Source organism: Episyrphus balteatus, chromosome 3, assembly GCF_945859705.1.
Source record: "Episyrphus balteatus chromosome 3, idEpiBalt1.1, whole genome shotgun sequence".
Classification (NCBI taxonomy): Eukaryota; Metazoa; Arthropoda; class Insecta; order Diptera; family Syrphidae; genus Episyrphus; species Episyrphus balteatus.
This window is the reverse complement of record NC_079136.1, coordinates 80,405,782-80,420,934: the sequence shown is the minus strand read 5'-3', so window position 1 is coordinate 80,420,934 and position 15,153 is coordinate 80,405,782. Positions and strand designations below refer to the sequence as shown.

Below are 15,153 nucleotides of genomic sequence, written 5' to 3'. Positions count from 1 at the left end.
ATTTTTAGGTATTGTTATTTATTTTTTAGTTGTTATTGTTTTATTAGTAAAAAAATATAAATAAATAATAATAAAGTTTATAGAGACCACAACCATTGTTTTTTTATATTAATTTTAACAAAACACGTCAACGAACTCGTACGTCTACCCCACCACTTCAAAAAACATTTCTTAAACTTTATTCGTAAGTGGTGATCAATTTTATACATTTTAGATTTATTTTTTTGTTAAAATTCTAAAATAAGTAATGCAAAAAAACATATATGAATTTTTTGTTTTTATAAAACATCTATTGCAGTTTTTGTGTAGATTCTATAAAACCATACTTTAAACTAGCATTTTACTTCCCCTTCCTAAAATTTTTTATTTTTTTAATCTTTCATTAGAAAGTTGTTAAATAGTTGGGAATCTATTTTTCAACACATTTTTTATCTCAAACGCTGTTTTGTCACAAATTTATTAACAGTTCTAAGTTTTAATTAAACTTAACAACTTTTATTTTAGAACAGCAGCCTGAAAAAATTGTATTAAGTGACACTGGTTTATTATTTTAAACGCTTGCCCTGTTAAAAGTTGTATATCTATCTATTTTAAAAGTTGAACTTAGAACGAAAGATATTGTAATTCAAACAAAATTCAAGAAAGACATTCTAATTCAAACAAAAATTCAACAAAAGCTAACAATTGTACATTTAGTACAAGTAAAATAGGCATTTAAAAAAAAAATTGTTACACTCATGAAACTTGGCAAAAAGTTTGCTTTTGGGATAAGAACCAAGGACAAAAAAAGTCTATAAAAAAAAGTTGGCATCAAAAAAGCATCAAACAATACCTTGAAAACATGTGTCTTATGATGATATTCGCACAATTTTTTTCAGTATATTTTTGACCTTCACCCCCTCCCTCTTGTCCGCGAAAAAATACTCTTCCACATAACTTTTTTTATAGACTTTTTTATAAATTTTTTGCCAAGTTTCATGAGTGTAACAATTTTTTTTTTATTCCTTGATTTTATGTACTATTTTACCTCTACTAATTATCCGAATAACAGATGTGTAGTAATTTATTTGTTTGCCTTTTTTTTAACGAAAGACACTATTTTAATTTTTTATTTTGTGTTGTTGTCTCAATGTTGTGTAACGAAGCGTCACACTTTCCTTTCCACCGCAAACCAATTTAATTAAAGCTGTATGGAAACCAACCATCCCGGACTATAAACCCGAAACCAAATTAATAAAACGTCCCGGACTATGCCATCAACACCAACAAAAAGAAATCAAATTAATTAAAACTATTTGGCAACCGCCCATCCCGGACTATAAAACCGATACCAAAACAACTGAACGTCCCGGATTATGCCATCAATAGCAACAACACAAACACGACAACATACATTTTGTTTTATACTCAAAACTATTGTTATTATTAATTTAACATCAATTTTACCGTTTAATTTTATATAGTTCACACTTGCTTTGTGTAAAAATATTACTAAGTAGATGTAAGAATTTCCGAATAAACGAGAGATCTTTTGAATCTACTTGTAGTAGACGATTTCTCCCTCAATACACCTATTTAAGCCATAATAGATATACCGTATTGTTGTAAATTTTTGAATGTTGGCAAATTTCCGTTTTGACGTTAGCTAGGTAGTTTTAGCGTCTCTTTCCGAGTCCCCCTTCTCATTTTGAGTTAAGGGCATTACTTCCGACCGTTAGGTATAATTCTCGTCTCTATTCGAAGCCACCATCTCATTTGGAGTTTGGTCATAATTCCCGAAGCCACCATCTCATTTAGAGTTTGGTCATAATTCCCAAAGCCACCATCTCGTTTGGAGTTTGGTCATAATTCCCGAAACCACCATCTCATTTAGAGTTTGGTCATAATTCCCGTCTCTATCCGAAGCCACCATCTCATTTGGAGTTTGGTCATAATTCCCGAAACCACCATCTCACTCTGAGTTTGGTCATAATAGCATATTTTGGTCACCGTAGGGTTTATTTCTTTTATCTCCGTCCGAGATCCCCTGCTCTCCTGGAGTGTTGGGCATTATTTTTAAGTAGTATATAAGTTTTATTTAAAATTGTTATTTAAAGAAAGTAGAGCACAATAAAGAACGATTCTATAGTGAAAATAAAGAATTTGAGTTTTGGTTTTTCTTCTATAGCCGAGTTTTACTGTGCTTTCTTCGGCAAAACCCTGGAACCGGCGAGCTTACCTCAGCCTTTGATAAAAAAGCATCACATTTTGGCGCCCGAGCAGGGACCTTTAGAAGATTCATTCTGATACTTTCCGCCGACCGACCCGGAATCTTTTAAAGGTTCTACCGCCTTCCGCCGCCGTCCGCTTTCCGCTCTTTTAACTCGAAATCACTTGTTCTTTACAATCCGACTTTCACTGCCCGATATGTCCGAGGCAAACGCTTCACCGCCGCCAGACGATGACCGTCCGTTCAGGAATCTTGGTTTCATCTATTTGATGAAGAAAACCGAACTAATCGAAATGCTCAAAACCCGTGATTTAGATACTGCAGGAAACATGCAGGACCTACGGCAACGTTTAAGTCAGCATTTGAAACAAGTTCGTGCACTTGCTTCTACTCAAAATTTATGCGAGAAATGGATTAATCTCACTCAGCAAAGGCTTGACGCCGCGCTATCCGACGAAGCAAATGACACCGAAGACGCTTCGAAAGAAGAAGCACCCGATACCAGTCCGACAAGTCTCGAAAAAGATCTAAAAAACCCTTTACATATTCAGACTTCTTTCAATGTTCCAACTATGATACCCGGCCACCAGCAACCACTTTCAAACAACTCCGTTGTTTCCGCTAACCATCCAGCACCCTTCCAGCAGAGTTTCATCTCTCATCCAGACCAGACTCAATTTACTTCCGCAAAAGCACCACCACTTGGACCTTCAAATCGACTCACTCTGAGTTACGAGGCTGAGGTGATGAACACTGTGCGCAAGTGGGGCCTGCGATTTGATTCATCTGGAAACCCCCTTGAATTCCTGGAAAGAGTAACAGAACTAACACTGTGCTATAACATCCCTCCAAATGATATGTTAAGAACACTACCTGAGTTATTCCGGGGTACTGCATTAGAATGGTTACGTATCAAAAGCGAAACTTTCACAAAGTGGGAAGACTTTCGCGAAGCTTTCATACGTTATTTTTTACCGGCCCGCTATCTTCATAAGTTAGAAGAAGAAATACTTCGCAAACGCCAAGGTCCCCGTGAGCGTGCTAAGGAGTACATCTTAGCTGTACAGTACCTCATACGACAACACCCTCGTATGTCTATAGCCGAAAACTTAGAAAGAATCTTTGACCACATGCGACCTGAATACAGGTTCTACATTCGTCGCCGAGATTTGGACACATTAGACGAGTTGATGACTCTTGCAGAGGAATTTGAGTCCATCAAAAACGAAGAGCGAAATATCCGACCGACAGTTTCTGCAGCCTCCCCTGCACAGTCGTTTCCCCGCGATCCACCAGCAACCGTTCCATATAATAGGGATACCCATTGCTGGAACTGCAAGCAAAGAGGCCATCGTAAAGAAACTTGCCACCGACCGTTCCGTCTCTTTTGCTCCTTCTGCGGCGAGGATGGTAAATTAACCAAGGACTGTCCTTGTCACCGAAACCCCGTTGCAGTTGTTTACTGCCCGCCCCGCCAAGATCCCCGATATTTCGTCCCTATAACAGTGGACAACCGCACGTTCCAAGCATTGGTCGACACCGGTTCTACAAAAACTTTTATAGGCAAATAGGTACGACAAAAGTTTAAAGAACTTGACTTACCGGTGCGGATTAATTACGAACCGATTCATATGGCCAATGGAAACCCAGTTGCTACGAGTGAACACTTCACCACCACATTCATCATTGGAGACACTGAACTAACAGGAGATGTAACATATTTACCTGCTCTTGCAGAAGACGCAATCCTAGGAATGGATTTAATGCAACAAGCAAACATTCAGCTTTACATAGCGGGGAAACCCATTACCGGAAGTAAACCGATCCAGACCGAAAACTCAGCTGTTTGCCATGTTACATCACATCTCCTTGTCGAACAACCGCAAAAACTTAACGAAGACCTGAATAAAAAATTACCGAAATTCAAGAAAATAAATAATATTTCCAATGTCCTAGCGAACCGCATCAAGCAGCTTCATTATCCAGAAATTCCAGTCAGTCAAGTAGCAGCAGCCGAGATGAGGAGACCTCTATCTCAAGCCATTGACACCGCCGAAAAAATGAATATGAATCATAAGACCAATAAAGATAGCAAAAGTTCTCGTACCCAGCCATATGGAAGAACAAATACTAGCAAAGACCACCCGAGCCAGGCCGACTTGGAAAAAGGACGACGGTTCCACCGATTGTCTTCTCCAGAGAGACAGCTTCCAGAGCCAAGCCGTGGAGTCCCTCCAATCGCCGAACCGAGCCGCCAGCAATTCGCCAGCCAACCGACAAAGGTTCACGGCAAACAACTGCCACTACCTTTTGCTCTACATGGAAGCCGTGCTCCTGTACCAAATGACCCGTGCCTCCGCCAACGAACGGCAACAAGCCATTTTCGCGCTCCTCCGCGACCAGATGCGCCCTTACAAATCACCGTCAAGTCATTACCCGCCGGGTAGAGAACCTGGCAAAAGAAGCTGCGAAGCCGATCCCCCCGAAAATTCCAGTTGCACAGAGGATGGCTGAGATTCGAGAGGAGAGGAATGCAGCCGAGGAAGCTTGGTGCAAGCTGAACCCGCCATTACCAAGATCCAGAGGTTTCGTAGCGACAACCGGCCAGATTGCCTATTTATCTGGCGCATATAAATTAGGCGCCTGCCTACCAGAAGATGCAGCTGGGTTGTACGACTTTTATGCTGTACCACCAGCAACGGTAACCACACCCACTTTAGTACCAATACCACCGGCATCATTACAAGCATCCGCTTTACCACCGGCACCATTACAACCATCCGTTCTACCACCAGCACCATTACCACAATCCGCTTTACCACCAGCACCATCAACACCATCCACTTTACCACCAGCAGCAACACCACCAGGTGCAAAACCACCAACCGACCCGACTACTGAACCACCTGTTTTCGACCCGTCCAAAGGGATATACCTGAACCGCGGGTTCTACCCACACAGAAGATTTACAATTCAGTGTCCCTGGGGGCCTGTTTTGGTCATGTTAAATAGAGGCAACAACCGCGCTTCTCTCCGTTTCGGGAACTTCAAAAAAACTATCAACATTCCCATGTAAACATTACCGCTTCCTGAATTAATTATTTTTTTGTGTTACACCTAATGAAATCTACTTTTTTACTTGCTCTATAGGGCAAGTATTGGTTTCGTGTAGAAAAAAAAAAATCGAGGTTTTAATCAAAACCAACATTACGATGATGGAGAAGATCATAAAAGTGGTTTTCGTCATGCCGTCCGTCGGTCTGTGCGTCTGTGCGTCTGTACGTCCATCTGTACATGGAGCTAGGGCCTAAACGGATGGATGGATTTGCTTGAAACTTGGTACAGATGATTTTTACGTAATTCCCTAGGACCGTTTTTTTTATTTTTTTAATATCTCTAATTTAACGCATATCTCCCATATAACGTTTTCGAGGTATTTCAAATTTCTCGAAAACGGCTCTAACGATTTCGTTTAAATTTGGTGTGCGCAGTACTCTTATTGATTTCAACAAAACTGCGTTTTTAGTATTTCTCAAAAAATGCCGAGAGCGGAAATATGGCGTTGCCGTTGTTCAAAAATTGACATTTTTTTTAAGTTCATATATTTCATCAAAGCATAAGTCAATTTTTTCAAAATTCACAGACATCATAGGTATTGAAGTGTAAAATGTAAAAAAAAATTAAAAAAAAAGTTTTTCAAAAAATATTTAAAATATTGAATTTTTTTAACTTTCGATTTTTTTTTTTTGTTTTTATTTTTTTTTTTCTCCACAAAATCTTAAATTTCCAATAGATATTTAAGATAAAGAAGCTTTGAACTACAAGAGCAAGTACGTGCGACCCAGTCGTGCATTTTATTTTCTTTTACTTTTTGTACTTATTCTTGTATTTAATAAAATCTGAAGTTCTGAAAAAAAAAACAACAAAAATAAACAAAAAAAAAAAAAAAACAACAAATAAAAAAAAAAACAAACAAACAAAATATAAAAAAAAATAAAAATAAACAAAAAAAAAAAACCGTTATTATGAATTAAAAACAAAACAAATTTTAATTTTTATTCTTATCATTTTTTTCCTTTTCTTATATTTTTTTCCTACCGCCACACAGTGTGTCGTCCCCTTATGATAAATCACTTTTTTTTTTGTTAAAAATTAATATTTTTGCTATTAAAATATAATTTAGAAGTGTCAACTCATATGAAAACATATTTATATTACAAAATAACCCAGGTTATGTATTCAAAATAAGCTCCGAAACATGAGTATCTCGGAAATCGAAAATATTTTGAGGAATTTATGGGAATCTTTGAGAGTATATATTTCACGTTTGGTAATTGTTTGAAAAATTTTGTTAATGTTATTTTGTTTATTTGAGTGTTGTTGTAAAACGTATAACAAAAAAAATTTAATTTATAAAATTATATATGAGTTATTAAAATTTCTTTGATAAATGGCCAAAAAAAAAAAATTTAATTTTTAAACTTAATTTAAAAAAATACTTATTAAATCATATCGATAATTTTTTTATATTATTTTGCCATAGGCCTATACTTAATATTGGCAAAGTTTGGTCTGCTTCTGTTTGCGATTACCAGAGATATTCACATTTATGTGCTACGAGTCAAGTACTCAAAATAATTCAGTTTTTGAGAAACATCTTCAAGGGGATCACAAAAATGAAAAAATCGATGTTTTTAATAATTTGTAGCCATACACAAGTAACAAAAAGCTGTTTATGTAATTAAAAATATTTTAAATATTGTGTTCAACAAGAAAAAAATTATATTTTTCTGCATACTAAATTTTTAATATAATTACTTGACCCGGCCACGCTCTACTGTGTATTATAGCGTATTTACCAACCTCGCCGATATAAGAATTTACGAAAATGCAAATAAAACGTTATTTTAAAATTTGAAAGCGATTGACAAAAAACTATTCGAGATTTGCTATGAAACGCAAATAAACATACGATTTTTTTGTATAGAAAAGATAAACAAAACAAGTTGACTTCAATTTAAGATTTCTCAAGGTAGAAAAAAGATATTGAAAAGATTTAAACGGGCTTTAATAGAAACTGTCACAAATTTACTTAAAATAAATCACCACGTTCAAGAACATAACCTCAAAAACTGTTAAAAAACGACATTTCAGATTTTCTAACGGGAATATTTCAAAAACGTGATATGATAGAATTTTTCTGAGTTCGGATTCGAGTTCAACACACCAAAAACCTTACGAAAAGTATATTTTTGTTTATATATAAAATAAAAATTAATTTTGCTCACAAGTGGCTTCTTCAATAAATGTTAATTTCATAAATTATACATAAAAAAAAAGTAATAGGTTGTTTAATTTGTTAATTTGTAATTTTGTTTTCTATTCCTGCTATAAAAACACAAAAAAAGATATTAAAACTCCAAAAACTTAGCTGCAAGTATTTATGATAAACTTTTGTATGGGCTCGACACACTGTGCGCCATGAAGAGTTTGAGACGAGAAGGTTCTCGTCTTCCAAAGAAAGGGGGGTGTGTAACGAAGCGTCACAATTTCCTTTCCACCGCAAACCAATTTAATTAAAGCTGTATGGAAACCAACCATCCCGGACTATAAACCCGAAACCAAATTAATAAAACGTCCCGGACTATGCCATCAACAGCAACAAAAAGAAATCAAATTAATTAAAACTATTTGGCAACCGCCCATCCCGGACTATAAAACCGATACCGAAACAACTGAACGTCCCGGATTATGCCATCAATAGCAACAACACAAACACGACAACATACATTTTGTTTTATACTCAAAACTATTGTTATTATTAATTTAACATCAATTTTACCGTTTAATTTTATATAGTTCACACTTGCTTTGTGTAAAAATATTACTAAGTAGATGTAAGAATTTCCGAATAAACGAGAGATCTTTTGAATCTACTTGTAGTAGACGATTTCTCCCTCAATACACCTATTTAAGCCATAATAGATATACCGTATTGTTGTAAATTTTTGAATGTTGGCAAATTTCCGTTTTGACGTTAGCTAGGTAGTTTTAGCGTCTCTTTCCGAGTCCCCCTTCTCATTTTGAGTTAAGGGCATTACTTCCGACCGTTAGGTATAATTCTCGTCTCTATTCGAAGCCACCATCTCATTTGGAGTTTGGTCATAATTCCCGAAGCCACCATCTCATTTAGAGTTTGGTCATAATTCCCAAAGCCACCATCTCGTTTGGAGTTTGGTCATAATTCCCGAAACCACCATCTCATTTAGAGTTTGGTCATAATTCCCGTCTCTATCCGAAGCCACCATCTCATTTGGAGTTTGGTCATAATTCCCGAAACCACCATCTCACTCTGAGTTTGGTCATAATAGCATATTTTGGTCACCGTAGGGTTTATTTCTTTTATCTCCGTCCGAGATCCCCTGCTCTCCTGGAGTGTTGGGCATTATTTTTAAGTAGTATATAAGTTTTATTTAAAATTGTTATTTAAAGAAAGTAGAGCACAATAAAGAACGATTCTATAGTGAAAATAAAGAATTTGAGTTTTGGTTTTTCTTCTATAGCCGAGTTTTACTGTGCTTTCTTCGGCAAAACCCTGGAACCGGCGAGCTTACCTCAGCCTTTGATAAAAAAGCATCACAGTTGTGTGTAAATTGATATAAAAGTGTATTAACCCTAGTTTACAAATTGGCGTTCGTGCGAACCCCAACGCATGTTTAAATGGTTATAACTTTTTTCTAAATCGTTTTTTCGACTTGGGATGAAAACTCAGTGAACGAAATTAATTTTTGTTTACGTTTTTTGTTGTTTTTTTTTCCATAAAAGCGGTTTATATAATTTTCTGGAATTTTTTTCTGAAAAAAAGTCACAAACCAAACTTGGGGTTCGTGCGAACCCCAACGCATGTTTTACTTTTTTTTAAATCGTTTTTTCGACCTGGGATGAAAACTCAGTGAACGAAATTCATTTTTGTTTACGTTTTTTGTTTTTTTTTTCCATAAAAGCGGTTTTATATAATTTTCTGGAATTTTTTCTGAAAAAAAGTCACAAACCAAACTTGGGGTTCATGCGAACCCCAAGACTTTAAATGGACTATTTTCAACAATTTTTATTAGGTATATTTTGGCAAAACCAAACACGTGTTATCATAAAAAGACACCGCAACTGTCACCTTAATCAATAACAGAAAGAGACAATGCATCAAATTGTTGATAATGAACAATTAGAGGTGCATAAAAGCTTTGGGGTTCGCGCGAACAATTTGGGTTATTGCATTATTTTGCGTGCGGTAAACTAGGGTTAATAAAACAAAAATTTTAAAAATTTATTTAAAATTAAAAAAAAAATTAAACTTTTTGTTTTATTTAAAGTTATATTTATTTTATGTTTAAATTTTAGAAAAAGATCACAACATTTTTTAATTTTACAATTTAATTAGCGACGCGTTTCGGATATTTGTCATCCATCATCGGGCTTAATTTGTTGACTTTTGGTGTAATGGCCAATTTGATCTCTTGGTGTTGCTGGTATATTGTTGTTTCGTTTTTTTATTGCTGTCCGTTTTCGTAGTTTATTGCTGTGTTATATAGTGTGTTGTTTTTAATTCTTAGTTTGTCGATTAGTAATATGTCTTGGTTTGTTCTATTATCTTTATATATCTCGTATTCTTCGAGTGCGTCTAACTTTGTCTCTTTCTTACATATGTGTAAAGGTGTTAAGTTTTTTCAAAGTTGGTATAGTTGCGATTTTATTCTATTAGGTGCTGTCCAAATGTTGATCTTGTATTTTGTTTTGGTTTGTGTTCTGTGAATCTTTCGTAGAATGTTCTACCTGTTTGTCCGATGTAGATCGCAATTAATTTTTTAGACACTTGACATTGTTTTATTTTGTTTTATGTTTTAGCTTAGTTTGAATATTAATATTGGTTTTAAATGAAAACTTTCTCATACCATACCAAACAAATTTTTTCTTAGGAATCACAATACTTTGTATCAACTACATATATGTAACTGCAGTCGATTCTTAATCCCGCTAAAGCAAATGGTCATTAGAACTATGTCGAAGCGAAAAAAATTATAAATGTTGGATTTTCTGTACTTATAATTTTATAACTAACTTGTAAATTTGTTCGCAATTATTTTGTTTTATATTGTGCATGTGGGAGGCTGTATTTTTTGTTTACTAACCACTAACATGCACTTTTGATGAGCCTCTGTTCGTAGATAAAAGCTTGTTCTAAGCTTACTACATCAAAAAATATGAATATATAGTCTCTAATCGTGCGCATATATGTGCAAAAAATTGGTATTTTAAAATGATTTCTGACCGAATAACGGGAAAAACAAGTTTTTTTGTCCCAAGTTTTTTGACCATTTTTAACCATTTTTTATTTTTATCTTTTTTTCTTCAACATATAAATGAATGAAATTTATACTGTAGATAAATAATAGACAAAATTTTAATCAATTTTGTAGGCACAATTTGAAGATAACGGTAAGATAATGTTCTATTTTTCAACAGGTTATATCTTTTGAGAGCAAATACAAATTTGATTTAACTTTATTGAGCATCCAATAGTATAACCTTTCATTTGATATATCACACATAACTGTACATTCACTACAAGTTACACAATGTTAAATTAAAAAGATTGCGAAATACCTCAAAACACCTGTGGAGATCTGTTGATCATGAAAAGCCACCAGTGTGGGAAGTACCGTATTGTCTTTGTCAGTTTCGAATTTCGACATGGTTGGCTTTAAAAAATTCTAACTTTCTTTTTAGGCATCGCAGAAATAAGATTGAAACGTTATATGAAAGGTGAAATAATGAGCTTTCACATGATATAAAATTTTGTATAGATTGTCATTAAAAAAAAAATTGATTCAATAGCGTGAGAAGATTTTTGTCTTTTTTTGATGAAAATTGATCAAGTTCAAAAAGTTTTAGCTCTTTTTGTAGATGTATAATATACATGATCGATATATATCTTTTGAGCTGAAGCAATAAGCTTTCAGATGGTATAAAATTTATTATAGGTTGTTATATCAAAAAAATGGATTTTTTGGTTATGAAAGCGATTTTTTCACTTTTTTTATAAGAAATGATTGTTTTTAATAAATTATTTTAATACTTTTTGCGCATCGTAAAAATTTAAAAATGGTTTTATTCTTTAGAAGAAATTTTTGGCTTTTTTTTGTTAGCTTTTAAAATAAGAAAATTAATATAATGAGAAAAAAAAAGGTAAATTTTTTAAACTTTTTCTTGTAAATTATGATTGTTTGAAATAAGTAAACGTAATTGACACATTTTAAACAAAAGCACACAACCAGTTTTCTAACGGCGTTATCACGTAAAATCAACGTCCGTAAACCGGCTTTACAGACAACCTCTTTTTTTTTAAATAGCTGCGTTCCTTTGCATGGGTGCATTTATTTTTTTTGTGGATTTTTAACAGTCAAACGCTAAAGGACTGTTCTTACCCCCATTTCCCCTACATTACTACGACCCAAAAAAGATGCATTTAAAGTTTTTTTTTTTTTCAACTACTTTACTAACGGAAGGTACATACTTCTCGTATTTTACTTTGGCCTCTTCTGAACAACTGATTTATGCGCAATTATCATATACGTATCCAACTGTAAGAATTTTTTCACTCAAAAATTCACTCCAGACAGTTTATTGATAAATGTATTTTGTTTGATTGTGTGTTCGTGTTGTAACAAACCCTATTGTTTTTATCATAGCCTTCAATTTATTGTAAAGTCATATCTTGAAATGAATCAAACTATAGATAATGGTCAACAAAACGTTATTGTTTTTAGAAAAAAGTGACTCATTATTCTGTTATCACTCCGTGCGTTTTGTTCCACGTGATTAATTCAAAATAAATAAACAAAAGTAAAGTACATACTATTATCCATGCATATCTATCTATCGATAAGAACTTTCATCAAGAAAGGTTAAAAAATCAATGCAAAACAATTTTATTTCAGTAAGCTTTTTAGCAATCTTCAACAATATTCGATTTCATTCACAAAATGGGTATCAGATTTGAAATTCTCTTCGAAGAAAATGCGAACGGAACGTATTTTACGGGTCAAGTAGTGAAAGGTCGAGCTATAATACACGTGGATCAGGAGATTCCAATTAAAGGTACCTACATTTTTCTCTTAGATATTTGAAAATTTTAAATGAAATGTCTATTAAAATTCAAGGAGTTCAGTTGCGAGTACGAGGAAATGCAAGAGTTAGATGGGAAGAAGATGACGCTGATGGAAAATCATCAGATACACATTTTGACGAAGAAAAATACTTCGATACGGTTACAGAATGCATTGATACAAAAGGTAAGAAATTAGTAGAATTTCTTTGAACTTGATTTATTTTCGAAATTTTCGGAAACTCTCAACAAAACACTCACTTCAATTTATTATTCTTTTTTAGGTCATGAACAAATTCTCAACTCTGGGACACATGTCTTCAATTTTGAATGTGCTCTGCCATCAGAATGTCCTTCATCATTTGAAGGCCGTTATGGCCGAATACGTTATGATACAAAAATAATTATTATACGTCCGCTGGCGTTTAACAAATCCTATTCAATGGGATTTAGTGTACTGAAAGTTTTTGATTTAAATCAATACCCCGAATTGAGAGTATGTAATTTTTTTTATTAAATTGGCCGGAATTCTTAAATTAATAAGCTTTTATGTTTAGATTCCAGCAAAAATGGAAGAATTTAAAAATTTCTGCTGTGGACCATGTAAATCAAGACCTCTAGTCCTTTCATTAGAAATTCAAAAAACCAGCTACGTTCCTGGAGAATTTATCGAATTTAAAACAAAATTCGTAAATAACAGCAGCACAAAAGTAGAGCAATTGTATGTAACTTTGAACCTTGTTGCTTTATACTCAGTAAGACATCGTATTAATACAAAAACTGAAAAAATTCATATTGCTAAAAAAAAGTATGGAGCATTTGACAAAGACATATTTGAGGTAAAAGAAAATTTTCAAGTGCCACCAACTCCTCCAACTTGCATTGGACTTTGTCCAATTATTAAAATATCATACGAAGTTGCTGTTACGGCAAAAGTAAAAGGAGCGCATTTAAATCCAATTGTTGTAATTCCAGTAATAATTGGTAATATTCCTTATGTTGAACAGTCAGCTAATTTATCTGAGAAAAATTTAATTGCAAATTTGACCAAGGGTGTAGCACCTGTACCCTGCATTGATGCGGAAATTTGTAAGTTTAAAAAAAAAATTATATTAGTATTATATTTTAAGCGTTTTCTTGTATTTTTAGCTCCACCATCTTATGAAGAAGCAACTTATGTACAAAATATTCCAACTGCACCACCTAATCTTGAGAATACAACTCAAACAGATAAGACTAAGGAAAAGTTTACTCCGAGATATGCATTTTATAGCATAGACTCTTAACAAAATATTGGAAATAAGAAAAGAAAAAACCGATTAAGATTATTTATTATTAAGTCTAGAAAAATAAGATGCATATATGTTTTTTTTTTTTTGTTTAATATACGCTTATATAATACTAATACTGTAGTCGGGAAATTTTCGTTTCCGACAATATTTTCAATAAAGGAAAAGAAAAATTAAAAATATTGAAAGAGAAATTGTTTATAATTTTTATATTTGTAATGTCTGGAATAATTATTCGTTTTATTATTAAAAATTGAAGCAGCTTGAGCGAAGGTATTTTATTTATTAAATTATTACACTATTTTGAAAAAAAAAAAAATGCCGTATGGTATAGATTGCAATTAAAATTAAACTATAACAAATAAGAAAATCTGCTACAGCTTAGGTATTTGAAAGTTTACATCATGAACATGAACACTAAACAAGAATTTTTTAAATTTCCATCATCACATAGGGTAAATAAAATAAAGGTAAAATGAATTAAAAACAAAATTAAACGGTAGGTCGTAAGGAGTTAATATTTTTTAATCGATAGATAAATTTTTAACACTAAGCTATGAACGGTTTTTTTTATAAACAATGCAAAACGCAAGGGGTAAACCTTCGACAATGGGTTACTGACGGTTACTAAATTAAATATGGGAAATTTTGTACAGAAATTTGAATTATACTAATGAAAAGATAACAAACAAAAAATTAGGATTTTTTTAAGGCCTTAATTTTCGAAAAATGATTTATTGAAAAACGCATAGTAATAATATAATTTAAAAATAAAAAAAGAATTATTTTTAAACCATTTAAAACTATCGCCCGACCTTACCTTAAGATGCTGAAATTACAATAATAACGAATATATTTTTTTTAATGCAGAAAAAAATAAATTACCATTAAATATTTTTACTTGCGATATTAAGTACTAGGTTTACATATATGTATGTATAGGGCAAGTTTAGGATTCGTAGAAAAAATCGTACTAGAGATAATAATCAGACATGACATTACGGTGATGGAGAATGCCAAAAAAGTGGGTCCGGCAATTCTGTCTGTCTGTCTGTCTGTCTGTCTGTCTGTCTGTCTGTCTGTCTGTCTGTCTGTCTGTCTGTCTGTCTGTCTGTCTGTCTGTCTGTCTGTCTGTCTGTCTGTCTGTCTGTCTGTCTGTCTGTCTGTCTGTCTGTCTGTCTGTCTGTCTGTCTGTCTGTCTGTCTGTCTGTCTGTCTGTCTGTCTGTCTGTCTGTCTGTCTGTCTGTCTGTCTGTCTGTCTGTCTGTCTGTCTGTCTGTCTGTCTGTCTGTCTGTCTGTCTGTCTGTCTGTCTGTCTGTCTGTCTGTCTGTCTGTCTGTCTGTCTGTCTGTCTGTCTGTCTGTCTGTCTGTCTGTCTGTCTGTCTGTCTGTCTGTCTGTCTGTCTGTCTGTCTGTCTGTCTGTCTGTCTGTCTGTCTGTCTGTCTGTCTGTCTGTCTGTCTGTCTGTCTGTCTGTCTGTCTGTCTGTCTGTCT

At 33.8% G+C, this 15,153-nt stretch overlaps 1 protein-coding gene across 1 annotated transcript; it reads left to right on the top strand.

The window, feature by feature from the left end:
• Positions 1-11,990: 11,990 nt before the first annotated feature.
• On the top strand, positions 11,991-13,806 carry LOC129913772 (arrestin domain-containing protein 17-like). Its single transcript, XM_055992613.1, has 6 exons — positions 11,991-12,109; positions 12,205-12,364; positions 12,427-12,558; positions 12,656-12,867; positions 12,929-13,460; positions 13,521-13,806. Exons 2-6 carry the CDS (start codon positions 12,250-12,252, stop codon positions 13,655-13,657), a joined length of 1,128 nt encoding a protein of 375 aa, XP_055848588.1. The 5' UTR covers positions 11,991-12,109; positions 12,205-12,249; the 3' UTR covers positions 13,658-13,806.
• Positions 13,807-15,153: the final 1,347 nt, after the last annotated feature.